Source organism: Mirounga leonina, unplaced genomic scaffold, assembly GCF_011800145.1.
Source record: "Mirounga leonina isolate KUSES-001 unplaced genomic scaffold, KU_Mleo_1.0 Mir_154, whole genome shotgun sequence".
Classification (NCBI taxonomy): Eukaryota; Metazoa; Chordata; class Mammalia; order Carnivora; family Phocidae; genus Mirounga; species Mirounga leonina.
Genome location: NW_023270389.1, coordinates 1,405,020 through 1,427,910, shown reverse-complemented (window position 1 = coordinate 1,427,910; position 22,891 = coordinate 1,405,020). Strand labels below are relative to the sequence as shown.

Sequence of the window (22,891 nt, the reverse complement as noted above, 5' to 3'; positions counted from 1 at the left end):
TAGCCCTACAAGCAATTAGGGCAGGGAGACCAGGTTAGCTCAGTGCTGAGCGGCTGCGGGTAGTGTGGAGGAAAGGGGATGGGTTGAAGAGACCAGACTGACATAGAACCACATTTTATGGTTTGTGGGGAGAGTAGAGGAGAAGTAATAGATGATGTGACCTGAGCTTGGCTTGCAAAATTCCTGCTATGTAATTGGTGCTCCATACATATAATGTAGAAGAGTTGGCTTTATGGTATCATTCACTGAGTTTCATAGTCTGGAGGAGCAAGGTTGAAGGAGAAGGTAATGACATAAGTTGTGAATGTGAGTTTGAGAAATCTGTGAAACATGCAAAAGTAGAGAAGTAGAAAAAAAGTTTTATTCAGAAAATAGAGATTTGGGCATCTCAGAATATAGGTGGTAGTTGAGCAAATTGCCAAGGAGTATGGAGAGTTCAACAAGGAAAGCACTTGTACCAGAGAAAGTGAGAAATGCTCATGGGCTCAAGCCAGGTATAGGAAGGAAGCAGTTCTCATTGTGGTCATCTTCAGAGAAAATTGAAGATGAGTATGTGTGTTCTGATCATTGAAACTGTGAGAATAAACATGTTGCCAGTGGGGAAGTAAGTATGAAAGCTAAAGACACAGTATTGGGGATTAGGGACCTCTACAGTTAAATCTGATAGTGTTGCAAGTAATTGGAAGATAATCAAAGTGTATTACCAGAGAAACAGTGGAGGCCAGATTTTAAGAAGTAGTGATATTTAATAGCTCTGAGAATTTGAAATTTGAAAAATCCTGAATTTAAAGAAGACTCTACTGGATATTATCTGAAGGAAGTTACTGGTAATTTGAGAAAAATTGATGAGACTGAATCTAGAATGCCCCGGGCTTGTAAAGGAGTACCTAGAATAGTACCACATTTTAAACTCACATAGGTAGGAAATCTGTTGATCAGCTTTGGAAAGGTATGACCTGTGTTCATTAATAGTAAGCAACTAGGTATCTTGGGAAATGGCCCTGTTACGATCTGATGTTTACAGATACTGTAAAACTAATGTTTTACTTACCAGAGGAAGGTGAGCATTTCCCACATTATGTGTAGTCATAAAAAAAGTGTGGAGTGGTATTTGAAGAAACAAAGTTCACCAAGTCATTGGGCCACTAAGATAACAAGATTCATCGAAGACCACTTATTTTCCGATCTTACCGTCAACGTGTATTCTTTCTAAATTAGTTTATACATATGTTTAGTATTCTAGTTTTAAAGCTTTTCTTAAGAAGTTTCACTTATATCCTTTGTACTTGCAGCATTGTCAGAAAAAGCACTGAACTAGAAATATCACCAACTGGCAAGTCTCTACAGTTAAATGGACCGTCAGTTTTGAAGAAATAAACTATTTCTTTCTGCTCCTCATCTCAGAGATTGAGAATTGTTGTTGGTTTTTAACTCACATATTGTTAGGGAAACAGGCCAATTTTGAATTTATTATGATTACTGTAATATGCCTTATTCAGGAAAATAAACCATCAACTTGCTTGGGAGAGACAAATGCATATGGTGTTAGGATGTTTAATCCTGTTAAGAAAAATGGAGCAGTATTCCTTTGATGTAAAAAGTTATTTAAGTGACTAGCTGTGTTCAGTTTGTCTCTATGTGTGATTTGTCATCTTATGTAGTAAACGGAGTTCCCTCTCGAAGTCCAAGATTGCTTGCTTCCGGGGATGACTCTGTGGATAGTCTGCTGCAGCGGATGGTCCAACATGAGGACCAAGAGCCCCTGGAGAAGAATATAGATGCTGTGATTGCATCTGCCTCGGGGCCACCTTCCTCCAGTCCAGGCCGCAGCCACAGCAGGGAGCGAGCCCTGGGAAAACCGGACGGCCTTCTGGCGCCCTCAGCCCCCAGTGACTCTTGCAGTAGCAGCATCTCACTCCTGTCTGAGAAGTTGCCGAGCAGCTGCTCGCCCCATCATATCAAGAGAAGTGTCGTGGAAGCCATGCAGCGTCAAGCTCGGAAAATGTGCAATTATGACAAAATCTTGGCCACTAAGAAAAACCTGGACCATGTCAATAAAATATTAAAAGCCAAAAAACTTCAGAGACAGGCCAGGACAGGGAATAACTTTGTGAAACGCAGACCAGGGCGACCTCGGAAATGCCCCCTCCAGGCTGTGGTGTCAATGCAAGCATTCCAGGCTGCCCGGTTTGTCAGCCCTGACTCCAGTGAAGGCGAAGAAAGAGCAGCCCTGCCCCTCCGTCCCGACACAGTTACGGATGTCATTGAGGCTGTTGTACAGAGCGTAAACCTGAGTCCAGAACATAAGAAGGGGCTGAAGAGGAAAAGTTGGCTGTTGGAAGAACAGACCAAGAAAAAGCAGAAGCCATTCCCAGAGGAAGAGCAAGAGCATACTAAAAGGTAATTATCCTTGTTTGACGTTTTATCTGAGGGGAGAAAAACAGCTTTTTATAAACATAACATACATATGCAGCTGAATTCTTCAGGTAATCTCCTAACCTTTCATTATGTAAAACCTGTACTCCTCTGTTTTATTTAAAAGTGTTATTTATGGCTGCCCACAATTATGAAATATTAAGACGCACATGGGATGTAGCAGTCCAGGCTGAAACCCTGACTTTGCAGAGGAGGAATTCAAGGCCCGGAGAGGTTATGTATTTTACCCAGCACATAGCTGTGTGCCTGCAGTTAGTTTTAGGCTCAGACTCTTCTCTGTGCTCCAGACTTTTCATCCTATTGTCACACATTTTTCTGCATGTTAGATTTATTTTCTTCATAGTTTCCTTGTTATAGTCTTACTTTTCTAAAAGGTGTAGAGCACAGAGCCAAAAATCACTCCCCAAAAAAGAGCTTTTAATCCTTTTGTTATGTATCCAACCAGATTCTTCCCCTGAAGGTATGCTTGGTATTTTTTAATGAGTTATAATACAGTATTCACCATTTGCAAATGACTTTTCCTTTACTAAATACAGCATGCTCACTCATAGTTACATGGCGGCCCCTGTTCACAATTAGAGAAATACAAATTAAAACTGCTAGACACATTTTTAAGCCTCTTAACATTTATTTTCAAACTGCTCTCTTAAAAACCACACCAATTTATACTTCTTTTTTTTTTTTTTTTTTTTAAAGATTTTATTTATTTATTTGACAGAGAGAGACACAGCGAGAGAGGGAACAGAAGCAGGGGGAGTGGGAGAGGGAGAAGCAGGCTCCCCGCGGAGCAGGGAGCCCGATGCGGGACTCGATCCCAGGACCCTGGGATCATGACCTGAGCTGAAGGCATATGGTTAACTAAGCCACCCAGGCGCCCTCCATATTAGCTTTAGCATATAGGTGTTTAAATCAGTTGAAATTTGCTTTAGTACAAGTTATGAGTGCTATATTTATGATCACTCATTGTCAAGGTTACAGTTTTATAAACATGGCTGTTTTTATGTTGTATGTAGCTTTTACTCTTTATATTCCCACTGAATTGTAGTAGTATTTTTTTGGAAAGGCAGGAAAATAGAGATTTTGTTTTAAAAAGAGATGTAATTTAAACTTTAAAAAAAAATTTAAATGGTTGTCTTAGCACTAGCACTATTTGTTGATTAATTTTTCCCTACTTACTGAAAATGATACCTTTATTATATACTGAATTTTTATATGTTTTGGGGTCTTAGGGTCTATTTTTATTGTTTCTTCCCATCAGCCTATTTTAGTATCAGTGTTTTTCCATTTTAGTCACTGAGGCTTTAAAATACTGAAAAGAGGGGCACCTGGGTGGCTCAGTCTGTTAAGTGTCTTGCCTTCTGCTCAGGTCATAATCCTGGGGTCCTGGGATTGAGCTCTGTATCCGGCTCCCTGCTCAGTGGGGAGTCTGCTTCTCCGTCTTCCTCTACCCCTCCTCCTCACTTATTCTCTCTCTCAAATAAATAAAAAATCTTTAAAAAAAAAAAAACCAAAACACTGAAAAAAGAATGATTTCTGCCTTCATGGTAGTAAGAACGTGACAGTTCATGACATTTTGACCATTCACTTTAGGGGAAGGGTCACCTTAAAAATGTGCTTCAGAGGGGCGCCTGGGTGGCTCAGTCGTTAAGCGTCTGCCTTCGGCTCAGGTCATGATCCCAGGGTCCTGGGATTGAGCCCCGCATCGGGCTCCCCACTCCGCAGGAAGCCTGCTTCTCCCTCTCCCACTCCCCCTGCTTGTGTTCGCTCTCTCGCTGTGTCTCTCTGTCAAATAAATAAAATCTTTAAAAAAAAAAAAAAGTGCTTCAGAGAAAAGGCATTATTCCAGAAAAGCCTTTATGTTCCAGGAAATTCTAGTATCATAGTCACCAACATTAAACACTTTAATTTTCCACAAAATTACATTTTAGAATTTGAAGAAATTATGAGGAGAAAGATACAGTTTCTACCCTCAAGAGTAGAGGAGATGTATCAAGAAAGGACATGATATAGAAAGTTCCCAGAGACAGCAACAGTTTTCTACCTTTTTCTAACTAGAACCTACTATAATACTTGTTACATAGCAGGGGTTATTCATTTCCTTATTCAATAAGTATTTATTGCAAAATTATTTATGCTATGTGCTAGGATAGGTAACAATGGTATGCAAATATAGATATATTCACTATCCCCATGAATCACACAGTCTAAATTCCAGTATGAACAGTTATTTAGTGTTACAAGAATATATTGTTGAGGTAATTGACCTAGGTTTCCTGTGGAAGTAATTACCAAATTAAAATCTGAAGAGTAGACTTCATCTGTTATTTAAAGGAGCAAGACTAGAACAAACATTATGGGCTGAGTATGAAAAGGCATGGCAGGCTTAAGGAAGTGAAAGAAGGCTTTTGTGGCCAAAACAGAGCTAATTAGAGTACGGTCTAGAGCCTGGAGAATGAGTCTAAAGAAAAGATTGTGGGGACCAGATCATGCAGAGGGCTTTGTTTGCCATGTTAAAGACTTTGGATACTATTTGTTGATTTAATAACAAACCAGATTGCAAAAGAATAATGTAATGGTTATGAGCTGGGTTCTAGACTCACAAGAAACTGGGTTCAAATCCTGGTTCTAAAAGGAAAAAAGATAAATTTTAAAAACTAGGTAAAAAATAAAATCATAAAATCTTAAAAATACTTAGAACTGAATAAACACTCTGCTGCATACTAAAACTTGCAGGATGTATTTAAAGAGGTGCCTAGAGAGAGATTCATAGCCTTTAAGACTTACATTATTTTTTTAATGCTGAAAATTCATGAACCAAGAGGCCAATTAAGAAATGAGAAAAACAAGAGAACAAGCCCCAAAATGGTAAATGAAGAAGATGGAAACATATACATTAAATTAACAAAGCTAAGGTACAATAGAAAGAATCACCGAAGACCAAAGTTAGTTCCTTGAAGACTAATAAAATATACACACTACTCGTAAAGTTGATCAATGAAGAACATTATGAGTTAAAAAGGAGATAAGCTATATATGAGAGATTAAAAAATGACTATCAGCACGTTACACCCAACAAATCTCAGTTGAGATGTACATATTCCTAGGAAAAACCTACCCAAGAAGAAATAGCCTGAGTGCTTCTTTTCTATAAATGGAATCTTTAATTTAAAATCTTACGGCAAAAGAAAGCAGCAGGACCGGACGGTTTACAAGAAAATTCAACCACATTTGAAATAAAAGGATCGTTCTAGTCTCATTAAAACTCTTTAGGGGAGGGCGCCTGCGTGGCTCAAGATGGTTAAGCGTCTGCCTTCAGCTCAGGTCATTATCCCGGGGTCCTGGGATCGAGTCCCACATTGGGCTCCCTGCTCAGCGGGCGGCCTGCTTCTCCCTCTACCTCTCTCTGTCTCTTATGAATAAATAAATAAAAATCTTAAAAAAAAAAAAAAAAAAAAACTCTTTAGGGGCGCCTGGCTGGCTCAGTCGGTGGAGCTTGGGACTCTTGATCTCAGGGTTTTAAGTTTGAACCCCAGGTGGCTGTAGAGATACTTACATAAATAAATAAACGTAAAAAAAAAATAAAAATAAAAAACCTCTTTAGAGATGGTGAGGGAAGTAAGGAGGGGAATACACATACAGAAAGTACATAGACATAAGAAATCAGTTTAAAATTTTTTTCCCAAAGTTAACGACCAATGTAGACATAGAAGGGGTGGATATATGGAACATTGCTAGCTAGCATCCCATGTGCCTTCCCAATCACAAACTGCTTCCCTACCATTAGCCATAATCAGTCTCCTGACTTCCAAAGTAACCACATCTATAACTTTTTAAATACCATTTAAGTATGTAACCCTGACAATATTCTTTAGTTTATCCTTACTGAACTTCATTTGGATGGAATTATACATGAAGTATGCTTTTGTGTCTCACCTTTTCTGCTCACCATATATATGTGTGTTAAACCATCTATGTTGCTACACATTGCTGTAGTTACCTTCTTTTTATTGTGTACTAATCCGTTGTTTGTATACAATACAGTTTTTCCATTTTACTGTTGGGTTATTTCCACTTTGAGGCTATTATCCAAAAATGTTGCTCTTAATATTCCTTTAATGTCCACTGATGGATATGGGCACTCATTTCTTTACGGTATATTCCAAGGAATGGAATTAATGAATAAAGTAAAAGTTTTGTCCCAAGACTTAATTTCAGGCTATGGTATATTAAGCCAGTGTAGAACTGAGTAGGTAAGAGAAACAGAAGCACGTATGTATGCAAGCTTGCTATATGACAGAGGTAACACTGCAGTAGGGACAGAAGGGGCGCCTGGGTGGCTCAGTTGGTTAAGCGGCTGCCTTCAGCTCAGGTCATGATCCCAGGGTCCTGGGATCGAGCCCCGCGTCGGGCTCCCTGATCCGCGGGAAGCCTGCTTCTCCTCTCCCACTCCCCCTGCTTGTGTTCCCTTTCTCGCTGTGTCTCTCTGTCAAATAAATAAAATCTTAAAAAAAAAAAAAGTTCCTCAACGAATGAAGACATACTACAGAAATTCTCTAGACTCTTCCAATAAAACCTATGCCATGATTGGGCATAAGAAACTAAGGATTTCTATTTCTATTTCTCAAACATCATCATGACAAATATATGAAGACTTGCTACAAAGTGGGAAATTTATAACACATATAATGTATATAGTTTTGGTATCCAGAATATATAACAACAAAAAAAATGTGTTACAAATAAATCCGATATAATCTAGCAGTTCCCCTTTAGAAAAACTCTTGCCCAGCAATCACCAGAAAACACTTTTCAGAAAGGTAGTAGCAAGATTGGTTATAACCTATAGAAAATGGAAATATCCAAGATTACCGTGAAAAGGAATAAATATATTCTAGTTTTTCACACAATGGAATATGATATGGTAATAAAAATAATGAATTACAGGGGCGCCTGGGTGGCTCAGATGGTTAAGCATCTGCCTTCGGCTCAGGTCATGATCCTGGAGTCCCGGGATCGAGTCCCGCATCGGGCTCCCTGCTCGGCGGGGAGTTTGCTTCTCCTCCCTTTGACCCTCCTCCCTCTCCTGCTCTCTGTCTCTCGTTCTCTCTCTCTCAAATAAATAAATAAATAAAATCTTTAAAATAAAAAAAAATAATGAATTACAGCTGTTATGTAATAATAATGGATGAGTCTTAGAAACATGATATTAAGTAAAAAAAAAGCAAGTCCCTAAAAATGATTTACTAGCTGGTAACTATTTTTATAAAGCAAAACAAAAACAAAAACCATGGAAACTGAACAAAGTATTGTATTGATGTAGATAAATATATCATAAAGCCATATTTTTTTTATTTTATTTTTTTAGAGAGCACACACACAAGTGGAGGGGGGTGGGTGGTGGAGGTGCAGAGGGAGAGAGAGACTCTTAAGCCAGTTCTGTGGCCAGTGTAGAGCCCCACAAGGGGCTTGATCTCATGACCCTAAGATCATGACCTGTACCAAAATCAAGAGTCCGCCACTTAACTGACTGAGCCACCCAGGCTCCCCCATAAAACCTTTTTTTTTTTTTTTTTTTTTTTTTTACTTTAGAGAAAGAGTGTGCATGCACTGGGGGAGGGAGGAGAGAGAGAGGGGAGATTGAGAATCTCAAGTAGACTCACTGCAGAGTGCAGAGCTCACCTCAGGGCTCAGTCTCATGACCCTGAGATCATGACCTGAGCCGAAACCAAGAGTCAGGTACTCAGCCTACTGAGCCACCCAGGCGCCCCTTGAAATACTCTGTTTTAAAGCCATTAGGCATAGGTATCCAAATGGGGTATGGAAACCATGGTGACCCTGAGTTTGATGTTAGAGACCTAATGGAGTGAGGAGTTGGGCCATGGTACAAAGTGGGGAGAGCATCAATGCAGTGTAGGGTGTCAGAGCCTAAGTAGAATGAGATGGATGCTCTTGTAAAGGGAGTGTACAGAGTGACATAGTTGCATAAGCGTCCAGCTCTTGATTTTGGCTCAAGTGATGATCTCAGGACCGTGAGATCAAGCCCCATGTCAGGCTCCACACTCGGCAGGGAGTCTGCTTCTCTGTCTCTCTCTCTCTCTTTCTCCCCCTCTGCCCCTGCCCTCACTCACACACACACTCTTCCTCTCTCAAATAAATCTTTAAAACAGAGAGAGTGAGTGCCTGGTGTTGGATATAGATACCAACAAGGTTAGGAAGTTGTCCATCCCAGACTTCATTAATAAGAATTTCTAAAATTCTATGAATAGGCATTTGCATTTCTTGTAAGCTGTCATGGTAATTCTGATGTGTGTGGTCTATGGACAGCACATGGGGAAACGTAGCACTGGGAGAATTTATATATGTAGGTGATAAGCAGGAAAGCAGAAAACATTTTTGATTGCAGAAGAAAGAAATAAGGCACAGAAGTAGAAATGAATTTGCCTGGAAAGGAGAACAGTAAAAAATAAATAATAAATGATTAAACACCTAAGAACAGGTAAAAAGATAAATAATAAATTAGTTGGATAGACGGATGGATGGGTAGATAGAAAGATAGATCCTATAACCAAGTATGATGTATCCCAGTTATGTAAGCCTTGTTCAACAATTAAAAGTCAATTAAGGTTATTCATCACATCAAAAGGCTAAAGAAGAAAAATCACACAAATGCCAATAAATGAAGAAACATAATTCCACAGACTCTAACACATGTTTGTGATAAAAACTCTGAGCAGTCTATGATCAGAAAGAAACTACCTCAACATAATAAAGGCCATGCACAAAAAAACCACAGCAGACAACCTCAGTGGTGAGAGGTTGAGAGCTTTCCCCTGATGCCAGGAACGAGGGAAGGTGCCCTCCTGTGCCACTTCAATATAGTGGAGTATTAAAATTCCCAACCAGAGCCGTCAGGCAAGAAAAAGAAGTAAAAGGCATCCACATTGTAAAGGAAAAAATAAAATTAGCTCTGTTCACAGATGCCATGATCTTATATGCCAAAAACCTTGAAGATCTCACACAAAAACTATTAAAGCTACTGAACGAGTTCAGCAAAGTTGAGAACACAGAATCCACATGCAAAATCAGTTGCATTTCTGTAAACCAACAATTTTCCCAAAACGTCCCAAAAGGAAATTAAGAAAACAGTTCTTCTTATAGTAACATCAAAAAGAATAGAATAGTTAAGAATAAATTCAGGAGGGCAAAACTTGTATGTTGAAAACTACAAAACAGGGTGCCTGGGTGGCTCAGATGGTTAAGCGACTGCCTTCGGCTCAGGTCATGATCTCAGGGTCCTGGGATCGAGTCCTGTGTCAGACTCCCTGCTCTGCAGGGAGTCTGCTTCTCCCTTGCCCCTCCTCCCACTCGTTCTCTCAATCTCTCTCTCTCTTTCAAATAAATAAAAGCTTAAAAAAAAAAAAACTACAAAACATTGTTTAGTGAAATGAAAGAAGACGTGAATAAATGGAAAGACAGCCTGTGTTCATGGACTGGAAGACCTAATGTTGTTAAAATACCAGGACTACCCAAAGCGATCTACAGATTCAGTGCAAAATCCCAGTGATGTTTTTTATGAAAATAGAAAAACCCATCCTAAAATTCATCAGGAATCTAAAGGAATCCCAAACAGCCAAACAGTCTTGAAAAAGAATTAAATTAGAGAACTGACTCTTCCGGATTTTTTCTTTTTCTCACCTTTTTGCACTGGCTAGAACTTTTTCTTTGATGCTGAATATATGATGAGAGCAGACAATTTCCTTGTCCATAATATTAGGGAAACAGTTTATTGTTTTTGCCTCATACTCAGTAGTGAAAGACTATCTAGGAAATTCCCTGCCATGTCATTGCTTCGGTCGCAAGGTCCCTAGCCAGTCTGTTTGCTTATGTTTGTGTCATATATAATTTCTAGGGTCTTTAGTTTTACTTAGTGGAACGATAAGTCTCAGTATCTATTCCATCTTTGCCTGGAACTGGAATTGGCTTAGTTTTTTTTTTAAGATTTTATTTATTTGAGAGAGAGAGAGAGCACGTGAGCACAAGCTGGGGGAGAGCAGAGGAAGTGGGAGAAGCAGACTCCACCCTGAGCAGGGAGCCCGACGTGGGGCTCCAGGATCACAACCTGAGCCGAAGGCAGATGCCTAACAGACTGAGCCACCCAGGCGCCCCAGGAATCAACTTAATTTTTAAAGATGTTTTTGACTGACTTAGAATTCTATTTTAACAGGCCTTTTCCTCCTTCCCCTCCTTCTCCCTTTCCTCCTCCCTTAGTACTTACAGATGTTATATCCTTGCCTTCTGGCTTGCATTGTTTCAGACAGGAAATCTGCACTCATTCTTCTTCTTGTACTCCTGTATAGATTGTGTATTTTGTCCTCTCGCTTCTTAAATTTTCTTGAGTAGTTTTTAGCAATTTACTATGATATGCCTTGTTTTATTTGGATTTATATTGTTTATGGTTTGTTTAGCTTCTTGGAACTTTGAGTTTATACTTTTTATCAAATTTGGAAAATATTTGGCCATTAGTCTTTGGGTTTTTTTCACTGAATTTCTTTACATTGTAAATATCGCACAATTGTGTGTGGTTTTTGTTCTTTTCCAAATGTTCAGGGTTTTTTGGTAGGCAGTTAAGTTACTTGTGGTTTGGCTTAGATTCTTTTCAAGACTGTTTTTAAGCTTTATTAGTGCTGGTCTTTATTCTAGGAATAGTTGAGCTATATGGAAATGAGTGATATTCCCCTCTGGGATATCTGTGGAATGCCCTACTATTAGGCAATGTCCTTCCACCCTGCCTCGTGGAATCACCTGCCATCGTGTGTGAGCTCTGGGAGTTGTTCAGGTTACAACATACAGTAGGTTGGTGGTTCTTTGTCCAGCCTTCTAGAATTTCACCCTGCATGTGCACAACCTCGCATTTAGCGGTGTACTATGGGAGGCCCATACAGATTTCTAGAATTACTTTCCTCTGTGGCTTTCTCCACTCCAGTACTCTGCCCCAACAGTCCCAGTGCCCTCAACCTCTCTGTTTTCTGCTCAGTTCATCACGTTGGCTGTTCTCTGCTGTGGCTCTCCTCCTTCCACCATCATCCTCCCTACAAAGGGAAACTGCTATAGGACTGACTATTCTTATTTTTTTTAATTTTATTTCTTTATTTTTCTTTTTATTTTTTCTTAAGTAGGCTCCACACCCAGCGTGGAGCCCAACACAGGGCCTGAACGCACAACCCTGAGATCAAGACTTGAGCCAAGATCAAGAGTTGGACTCGAAACTGATTGAGCCACCCAGGCGCCTTCTTATTTTTTTTCTTTCTTTCTTTTTTTCTTTTCAGTTTTCTCAGGGATCACAGTGCTGTCCTATTGTCCAGTGTCTGCTAAGTGTTTCATAAACTTTCTCCAGGTTTATAGTAGTTTACTATATTTCTAATAGTTTCTGTCAGGAGGACAAGTCTGGTATCTGTTACTCCATCACAGTCAGATGAGGAAGTCCCGTACCTTGTGTTTTACTTGCTGTCTTGTTCTTTAAATAGCCAATAATAAACATTTCCTTTAAACTTGTCTTTCTAGCTTTACTGAAGCAGCAGTTGAGATTCCCAGTCCTCCTGAAACCCCAGCCAAGCCTCCCGAACCTGAAAATACCTTGCAGCCTGTGCTTTCTCTCATCCCAAGGGAAAAGAAGGCCCCACGTCCCCCAAAGAAGAAGTATCAGAAAGCAGGGCTGTATTCTGACGTTTACAAAACTACAGAGTAAGTAGTATTACCTATCAGCTGACATGCTTTACAGACCTATTATCCTTCCATGTTTGAAAAAACACTTTTGAGTATCAGAAAACAGGATACAAGTGTAATGTACACAAATATGAATCTCAACACAAACACCTTGGTGTTCACTTTTCTCATGATACTGCACTGTGTTGTTTGGGGCTGATTATTTTCTCAGATCTTTTTCTGGGGTGGTTGGTTTTTGTTTGTTTCGGTATTTTATTTAAATTCTAGTTAGTTAGCATAGTATAACACTAATTTCAGTATCTTCCCTCATCTTTATCTTCTCTCTGCCTAAATTATATATCTATAGTTTGGATTCTCATGGTGCCTTTTTTCTTAAACATAAGAAAAATGGCACTATGTGTGTATCTCTAATGACCTTGATGATTTTCTGCATTCATTCTTCATTCATTGAATGGTTTCTTGTTTCCAGACACTTTGTCAGATGAGTAAAATATACTTCTTGTAAGAACGTCCTCTTCCCTTGGGAAGGTACAGCTGAAGAAGTGATCTTAAGAATATGTAGGGCTTGGGGGCGCCTGGGTGGCTCAGTCGTTAAGCGTCTGCCTTCGGCTCGGGTCATGTTCCCAGTGTCCTGGGATCAAGCCCCGCATCAGGCTCCCTGCTCAGCAGGGAGCCTGCTTCTCCCTCTCCCTCTGCCTCTCCCCCTGCTTGTGTGCGCTCGCTTTCTCTCTCTCTCTCTTTCTCAAATAGATAAATAAAAAATCTTTTAAAATACATATATATATATATATATATATATATATGTAGAGCCTGAAGAGATACCACCTGTCACTGAGTAAGAGGTATCTCATAGAATACAGTTGATTTAGGTTCTAGAAGTTCAATACTAGTTTGCAAGGTAGAAAAAGGCATTCCAGTTAAAGAGGATAGCCTGTCCTAGGCACATACAGGATGCAAAGATTTTTCAGTGCTTCTGAAATGTAGTGGTGTTGTGGAAAATAAGCATTGCATGATAGGGATCACAAAACCATGGACCTAACGGACTCTAAGATATTTACCTCGTTAAGCTGTAGGAAATTAAATAGGATATTTTTAGGAAAGGAAGAGTGCAAGTATGTGTTATAAGATGAACTCTAGCAGCAGAGCGGAAAATGAATGGGGGGTGACTAATGGCAGAAACGCAGTGTCCCTCAAAAGGTCGTGAGGGTCTGAATTTTGGCAAGAAAGAGTGAAATTGAAAGGGGAAAGATTAGATTTTAGAGCTATATCTTACTTGATGTGGTTAAAGTGATCTCTATGTAAACCACAGCACCTTATTTTGCATTGAAAAGATTTTCTGTTGGCACACATGGGTGGCTCAGTCGGTTAAGCGTCCACCTTCAGCTCAAGTCATGATCTCAGGGTCCTGGGTTACAGCCCTGCATTGGGCTCCCTGTTCAGCGGGGAGCCTGCTTCTCCCTCTGCCTGCTACTCCCCCTGCTTGTGTGTTCTCTCTCTCTCTCTCTCTCTAACAAATAAATAAAATCTTAAAAAAAAAAAAAAGATTTTCTATTTATTTGCCACTGAAGTAGATGCCACATAAGCTCTTTGTACTCTATTCCTGCTTCTTGGATCATGAAAATGTTTTATTCGTTAAGCTTATTAGTTTCAGCTCCCAATAATAGGAAATTCTCTCAAATATCCAAGACTTGAAGAAGATAGACATTCATTTTCCTTTAATGTAAAAAACGTTATGAAGTACACACTTCAGGGTTAATGTGGGAACTTCACAGTATCTTCAGGGATCTAGAATCCTTTCTTTCTGTTCTTCCATCTCAGCATTAAGCTTCCATTTCTGTGGTTACCTGCTATTCCAACATAGCTGCTAGAGTTCAGCCATAAGGTCATCATTTTAGAAAGCAGAAAAGAAAGGGAGTATAAAAAGCATGCAGCTTCTTTGCAAGGAAACAGTATGAAGTGAATGTGTCTTCCCATCCCCGACCCCAAAATTCATAATTCGAATCCCTAGTCCCTGATATGATGGTATTTGGAGGTAGGACTTTTGGAAAGTAATTAGGTCATGAGGGGGTAGCCCTGGTGAATAGGATTAGTGTCCTTAGAAGAAACACAGAGAGATGATCTCTCTCCACTGTGTGAGGAGTAGCAAGAAGGTGGCATTGCAAGCCAGGAAGAGTGTTCTCACTGGAATTCAACCCTGATCTTGGACTTCCCAGCCTCCATAAGAGTGAGAAATAAAAATTTGTTTTTTAAGCCACCCATTAATGTATTACAGCAGCCCAAACTGACTAAGAAAGGAAGCTTACAAAATATAGTCCCTGGCTAGAACATAATCATGGAACTATACTTCAGCCACATCAGGCTGAGAAATAATGGTTAATATTTCAGATGATGATGCCTAAAAAAAAATTAGCATTCTGTAACTATAAATGAGAAAATGGAAATGTATTTTGGAAAGAGCTATTTTAATTATAATTTTAAGCAATGTTTTTTGTCAGTTTTCCACTAAAAAATTTTAAGTTCAAGTTTTATTTCTATTTGTACTAATGTACTTTTTGTGAATTAAATCTCTTAAAAAAGGAGATTAATAATAAAGTCAGACTGTGAGTCAAAACATCAGTATCTTCAACCACATCAGTGTTTTAAAATGTCTCTCATCAGGGGAGGCCTGGGTAGTTCAGTCAGTTAGCGTCCGACTCTTGATTTTGGCTCAGGTCATGATCTCAGGGCTGTGAGATCAAGCCCCGTATCAGGCTCTGCGGTCAGTGGGGAATCTGCTTGAGATTCTCTCCCTCTCCCTTCCCCTTGTTTATGTAAGAACGAGCTACTCACCTCTTAGAAATGAGGAAGACAATGGGTTTATTTTGGAATATTTTGAAGAAACTGATCAGACTGATACATGTATACATTCTTACAAACTGTGAAGCCAGTATATTTTTGTGGGCTGGTTGGTTATTGTTTGTAGCAATTTGGGTTTTTTTCTTTGTTTTGTTTTTTAATTAATAAATAATTATTGGGCGCCTGGGTGGCTCAGATGGTTAAGCGTCTGCCTTCGGCTCAGGTCATGATCTCAGGGTCCTGGGATGGAGTCCCGCATCGGGCTCCCTGCTCCTTGGGAGCCTGCTTCTCGCTGTGCCTCTCTTTCTCTCTCTCTCATGAATAAATAAATAAAATCTTAAAAAATAATAATAATAATTATTTAGAGCAGTTTTAGGTTAATAAAATTAATATAAAGTGACAAGAGTTTGCGTACAACCCCTGGCCCACACAGCCTCTCCTACTTTCAACGTCCTGCACCACAGTGTTAGATATATTATGATCAGGAACCTACACTGTTGACACATCATTATCCCCCCAAAGTCCATAGTTGGCATTAGAGTTCACTCTTGGTGTTGTATGGGTTTTCATAAATGTATGACGTGTATCCACCACCGTAATATCACACAGAATGATTTCCCTGCCCCAAAAGTCCTCCGTGCTCTGTCAGTTTGTTTTGGGGCCGCAGAATGGTACAAAGAAATTGTAGAGTTACTCTTTTGTATATAGATCATCATAGGTTTTAAAAAGTTATGAGGGGATATGATTTCACTCACACATGGAATTTAAGAAATGAAACAAAACAAAGGAAAAAGAATGAGACAAACCAAGAAACAGACTCTTCACCCTGGAGAATACACTGATGGTCACCAGAGGGGAGGTGGTGGGTGGGGCAGCAGGGGAAATAGGTGATGGGAGAGGAAGGAGTGCACCTGTCATGATGAGCACTAGGTGATAATGGAAGTGTTGAATCACTGTACTGTACACCTGAAACTAATTACACCATGAAATAGAGTAATTGCAGTGTCAGGGTGTTGGAAAGGGTGGGCTCTTGAAACTGTTGATGTTATGGGGCGCCTGGGTGGCTCAGTCGGCTCGGGTCATGGTCCCGGGGTCCTGGGACCGAGCCCTGCATCGGGCTCCCTGCTCTGCGGGAGTCTGCTTCTCCCTCCCCCACTCCCCCTGCTTGTGTTCCCTCTCTCGCTGTGTCTCTCTGTGTCAAATAAAGAAATAAAATCTTTAAAAAAAAAGAAAATGTTGATGTTCAAATTGAAAGGGATTAAAGATTGGGTAGATGGTATGAATTCAAGGACAGGGCGAGAGTCAGTGATGATCCCAGTGTTTTATTTTGTATTCCTGGTTGGATAATGATGTCATTAGTGAAAATACCAGAAACAAGTGTTATAGACAGTACTCCTTGGTTTAAGAAAACCTGCATTATTAATATACCTTTATTTAGGTACCAAAGAATGTCTAGTAATACAGTCAACAGATTACTAACAGAGGTTAACCTGCTTAGTTTTCTGTGCCTGCTCTAGCAAGTTACTTAAGTTACTTGAAGGAACACAGATTTATCATCTTACAGTTCCTGGGGTCAGAAGTTCAAACTGAGTCTCTCTAGGCTAAAATCAAGGTGTTGGCAAGGCTGCATTCCCTCTGGTGGCTCTAGAATAGAATCCTTTTCCTTGCCTTTCCAGCTTCAAGAGGCTACCCACATTTCTTGGATTGGGGCCCCTTCTGTCTTCAAAACCAGCAATGACAGATTGAGTCCTCCCATTTTATCACTTCAACCTTATTCTCTTGTCACTGACTTTGCCTGTTTTATGTTCCTCTTTCATTTATAAGCTTCCTTGTGATTATATGGGGCTCACCCAGATAACCCAGAATAATCTCCCCATCTCTAAATCAACAGATAAGACACCTTAATTCCTTCTGCATGTTCCCAGCTTCTGGGGATGGCAATGTGGGCGTGGGAGGAAGGGTGGGTGTTCCTGCGCCTACTCGACCACTCTAGGCTATGGGATTTAAAACAGGGAAGTGGGGTTTGCACTTCTTATTTTATGTTTGTCTGTATTTCTTGAAGTTATAAAAAGGCTGTATTACTAAAAGGAATTTAAAAGAATATGTTAAATCAGATATATATCAAGTGAATTGGAGATTGAACTTCAGACTTGAGTATTTTGGTGAGAGTATTTTGAGTATTAGTTTCTCTGAAATCATAAAAATGAAACTTTATGAATAAAATGAAGCTGTTGAACTATATACTTTGTATATTGATGGGAGTACTGAAGCTAATAAAAGGTTAAATGACTCAGGTCACACAGATCATTTTTAGGTAAACTAGGTTGAAAATTCAGCTTATCTGATTTATATTTCTGTCACTTAGAAAATGAAAATAACCCTAGTAAAGGTTTTCTTTTATATCATTTTATCTTTGGGGCACGTGGGTGGCTTAGTTGGTTAAGCAACTGCCTTTGGCTCAGGTCATGATCCCGGGGTCCCGGGATCGAACCTCACATCCAGCTCCCTGCTCAGTGGGGAGTCTGCTTCTCTGAACTCTGCCCCTCCCCCTGCTGGTGCTTCCTCTCCCTCTCTCTCTCTCAAATAAATGAATAAATCATTTTATCTTTATTGAGCTATAATTGATATCCAACATCATGTAAATTTCAGGTATGCAACATAATGATTTAATATTTGTATATATTTGTGAAATGATCACCACAATAAGTCTACTTAACCTCTGTCAGCATACGTAGTTACGAAATTTTTTCTTGCCATGAGAATTTTTTTTTTAAGATTTATTTTTAAGTAATCTCTACACCCAGCATGGGGCTCAAACTCATAATCACAAAATCAAGAGATACATGTTCTACTCACTGAGCCAGCCAGGTTCCCCGCCATGAGAACTTTTAAGATTTCTTTTCTTTTTTCCTTTCCTTTCCTTTCCTTTTCTATTCTATTCTTTTTAAGATTTATTTATTTATTTTAGAGAGGGCGAGAGCATGGGTGAGTGGGGGAGGGGCGGAGGGAGAGAATCTCAAGGAAATCCCCGCTGAGTGCAGAGCCGTCTCAATTTCACGACCCTGAGATCACGACCTGAGCCAAAATCAAGAGTGTGATGCCCAACTGACTGAGCCATCCTGGTGCCTCAAGATTTATTTTCTTAGCAACTTTCAGATATACAATCTTGCATTATTAACTGTAGTTGCCGTGCTCTACATGACATTACATCCCTATGGCTAGTTTGTTCATATAACTGGAAGCTTGGGCCTTTTGACTCCCTTGACCCATTTCACCCATCCTGGGCCCCCAAAGACCCCTGCTTCTGGCAACACCAGTATGTTTTCTGGGTCTATGAACTTGGTGTTTTGTTTTTGGGGTTTTTTTTAGATTCCACATATAAGTGAAATCATACAGTATTTTTTTCTCTGTTTGACTTCCTTCACTTACACGATGCCCTCAGAATCCATCCATGTTGTTGCAAATTGCAAGATTTCATTCATTTTTATGGCTGAAAAATATTTCATTGTAAATAGATATATATTTACATTTACATTTATATATATGTTTTCTTTATCCATTCATCCATCCACGGACATGTAGGTTGCTTTCATATATTATAAATAGTGCTGCAGGGAACATGGGGGTGCAGATATCTTTTCCAGGTAATATTTCCATTTTCTTTGGATAAATACCCCAGAAATGGAATTGCAGGATCATATGGTTAGTTATATTTTTAATTTTTTGAGGAATCTCCATGCTGTTTTCTTTTCCACAGTGGCTGCAGCAGTTTGCATTCCCACCAACAGTGCACATGGACTCCCGTTTCTCCACTCCTTCCCAGCATGTTATTTCTTGTATTTCTCATCTTTTTGGTAACAGCCATTCTAACAGGTGTGAGGTGATAGCTCATTGTGGTTTTGGTCTGCTTTTCCCTGATGATGAGTGATGAGCATCTTTTCCTGTGTCTGTTAGCCTTCTGTATGTCTTTGGGAAAATGTCTATTCAGGTCAGATCCTCTGCCCATTTTTTTAATCGGATCGTTTGTTTTTTTACTGTTCTATGAGTTCTTTATATATTTTGGATATCTTTTTCTAAACAGTTTTATTGAGATGTAATTCACGTACCATACAATTAACCTATTTTAAGTGTAGAAGTTAATAGTTTTTGGTATGTGACATTAATTTTTACCACATAAGTATAAATACTTATATAACATAAATTTTATATGAATTTGTGTATTTATGTTATATTTTATTATTGAAATTTCTTATTGTGGTAAAATACCAGAATTTGCCATTTTCACCATTTTTAAGCGTACAATTCAGTGTCATTAATTGCATTCACAATGTTGTGCAGTCTTTACCAACATTTTTCCAACATTTTTCTTTTCTTTCTTTGTTTCTTTAAAGATTTGATTTGTGAGAGAAAGTGAGAGAGAGAGCACGAGCGGGGAGAGGCAGAGAGGGAGAAGCAGGGAGCCCGATGCGGGGCTCGATCCCAGGACCCTGGGATCATGACCTGAACTGAAGGCAGACGCTTGACCGACTGAGCCACCTAGACGCCCTCCAACATTTTTCATTCCCCCAAACAGCAAGTCTAACCATTAAGCAGTAACTCCCCACACCCCAGCCTCTAATGGCTGATGTGCTTCCAGTTTCTATCAGTTTGCCTTTCGTAGCTATACCATGTAAGTGAAACCATACAATATTTGTGCTTTTTTGGTCTAGATTCGTTAATAGTGACTTCAGTGTTCACGTATGTTGTAGCGTGTGTCAGAACGTCATTGGTTTGCACGACCGTATAACATTCCATTGAGTGCATGCACCACAGTTTGTTTACTCTCCCACCTGTTGAGGAACGCTTGGGCTCTTTCTACGTTTTGGGTCTTGTGACTCATGCTGCAGCAAACTGGCAGAGGTGTATTTGTTCAAGTCCCCGATTTCAGTCCCTTGTGGATATACTTAGGAGTGAAATTGCCAGATCCTTGTATGTTCAGTTTTTTAAAGAACCACCAAATTCTTGCACGGTGGCTGTACCATTGACGTGGATTGTGCAGTTACTGATTTGAGATCTTCTGCTTGAACGTATGTGTGTTTTACCTATAAATTTCCTTCTTACTGTTGCTTTTACTGTATCAGATAAGTTTTGGTTGTTTGTGTTTTCATTCTCATTAATTTCCAGATACTTTCCAATTTCCCTTGTGATTTCAAGTTTGACCTATTGGTTGTTTAAGAATATGTTGTTTGAGGGGCGCCTGGGTGGCTCAGACGTTAAGCGTCTGCCTTCAGCTCAGGTCATGATCCCAGGGTCCTGGGATCGAGCCCCGCACTGGGCTCCCCGCTCCACAGGAAGCCTGCTTCTCCCTCTCCCACTCTGCCAGCTTGTGTTCCCTCTCTCACTGTGTCTCTCTCTGTCAAATAAATAAATAAATTCTTAAAAAAATATATATATGTTGTTTGATTTCCACACGTTTGTGAATTTTCCAGATTTCCTGATCAGAAAAAAATATTCTGTACAATTTCAGTCTTTAAATCTATTAAGACTTATTTTGTGGCCTAATATATGACCTATCTTTGAGAATTTTCTGTGTGCATTTGAGAAAACTATATAATCTGTTGTTGCATGGAGTGTTCTTTATATTTCTGTTAGATCTAATTGGTTTGTAATGTTCAAATCCATATTGATCTGTGTGGTTGTTCTAACCATTACTGAAATTAGTTAAAGGCTCCAGCTATTCCTGTACAGCTGTCTGTTTCTCCTTTCAATTCTGTGAATACTTCCTTCATACATTTTGGGTCCTTTGATGTTTGCTGAGTATAATGATTACTGCTTCTAAGTGAACGGACTTTTGTCAATATTTAATGTCCTCCTGTATCTCTCTCTCTCTTTTTTTTTTTTTAAGATTTTATTTATTTATTTGACAGAGAGAAAAAGACAGCAAGAGCAGGAACACAAGCAGGGGGAGTGGGAGAGGGAGAAGCAGGCTTCCCGCGGAGCAGGGAGCCCGATGCGGGGCTCGATCCCAGGACCCTGGGATCATGACCTGGGCTGAATGCAGATGCTTAATGACTGAGCCACCCAAGCTCCCCTGTCCTCCTGTGTCTCTTCTAACAGTCTTTGATTTCAAGTCTCTTTTGTCTGATACTATAGTATAGTCATTCTGCTCTCTCTTGGTTACTATTTACTTGGAGTATCTTTTTTCCATCCTTTTCCTTTCAGCCTGTTTATTTCCTGATCTAAAGTGAGTCTCTTGGAGCTCCTGGGTGGCTCAGTCAGTTGAGCATCTAACTCTTGATTTCGGCTCAGGTCATGATCTCAGGGTGTTGAGATTGAGCCCCACGTCTGGGTTCTCTCTCTCCCTCTGCGCCTCCCCCTGCTCACACCTACAAGCGTGCTTTCTCTCTCTCTAAAATACATAAATAAAATCCTTAAAAAAATAAAGTGAGTCTCTTATAGACAGTATGTATAGTTAAATCATGTTTTTTATCCATTTTGTTTCTCTGTGCATTTTGTTTGGAGAGTTTAATCGACTTACCTTTAAAATAATTACCAATTGGGGCGCCTGGGTGGCTCAGTCATTAAGCGTCTGCCTTCGACTCAGGTCATGATCCCAGAGTCCTGGGATCGAGCCCCGCATCGGGCTCCCTGCTCAGCGGGAAGCCTGCTTCTCCTTCTCTCACTCCCCCTGCTTGTGTTCCCTCTCTCACTGTGTCTCTCTCTGTCAAATAAATAAAATCTTTAAAAAAATAAATAAAATAATTACCAATAAGGAAGGAGTTACACTTGCCATTTTGTTATTTCCCCTGTGTCTTACAGCTTTTTGACCCTCATGTCCTCCATTACGGTCTTCTTTTCTGCTTAATCTTTTTATAAAAGTGACACATTTTGATTCCTCCAGTCCCTTTTGGGTGTATTCTGTAGCTATTTTCTCCGTGGTTACCATGGAAATTACATATAACTTCCCAAAGATACAACTATGTAATTTGAATTGATACCAAGTTAATTTCAGTTATATACAAAAGCTGTACTCCTATAAAGCTCATATCCCCCTTTTATGTTACCGATGTTACAAATTATTTCTTTATTTTCTGTGTGCCCAGAAACATACATTTATAAGTACTTTTTATGCATTTGTCTTCTAAATCCTGTTTCCTATTCTCTTTTTCTGTAGTTTCTCATCATGATTAAAGAATAACAGGCTCTTCTTGCCTCCTTCTTTCCTATAAGAAAATTAAAAAATCATTTTTTTAAATAATAAATGATACTGGTCAACAACCATATTCGGAAGTTACTTGTTTTATAAAAGAAGCAAATAAGAAGGCATTAACAGAAAGGATTAAAGAACTCTCCACATGTGATTTGGCCTCTAATGTGGAGTAGAGCCATCAGGCCATCACTGTGTATGTTTGCGGAAATTATAAATCATGATGTGTTAAAGCTCAGTCTTCCACTTAGGAATGGAGATGGGTTAGGAGGGAGTCGACCATCACATTGACATTCTGCTCTCTTTTATGGAAGCTTCACTGTCCCATGTTCATGGGAAAATGTGTTTGCAGCTGCCGTTAACTAGGCAGCAGCTGTGTTGCTCTATCCCCCTCTAGTGGTAGTAAAGTGACTTCATGACGATTGTTATTTCTGACTTGACTGTTCTTAATTGTAGGCCTGACAGGCTTAACAGATAACAAGATTTAATATAGTCTAATAAATAACAAGATCTAAGATGCTTCAAAAAATTATATTCTCGGGCGCCTGGGTGGCTCAGATGGTTAAGCGTCTGCTTTCGGCTCAGGTCATGATCCCAGGGTCCTGGGATCGAGTCCCGCATCGGGCTCCCTGCTCCTTGGGAGCCTGCTTCTCCCTCTGCCTCTCTCTCTCTCTCTCTCTGTCTCTCATGAATAAATAAATAAAATCTTTA

General features: G+C 39.6%; 1 protein-coding gene across 4 annotated transcripts in view; it reads left to right on the top strand.

The window, feature by feature from the left end:
* ASH1L (ASH1 like histone lysine methyltransferase) overlaps window positions 1–22,891 on the top strand; it is a 192,825-nt gene that overhangs the window by 90,630 nt on the left and 79,304 nt on the right. For all 4 annotated transcript variants that reach the window (XM_035009770.1, XM_035009771.1, XM_035009772.1 and 1 more), the window contains 2 exons: window positions 1,662–2,400; window positions 11,998–12,177. In XM_035009770.1, the coding sequence (XP_034865661.1) occupies window positions 1,662–2,400; window positions 11,998–12,177 (919 nt within the window). The remainder of the gene's footprint in view (window positions 1–1,661; window positions 2,401–11,997; window positions 12,178–22,891) is intronic.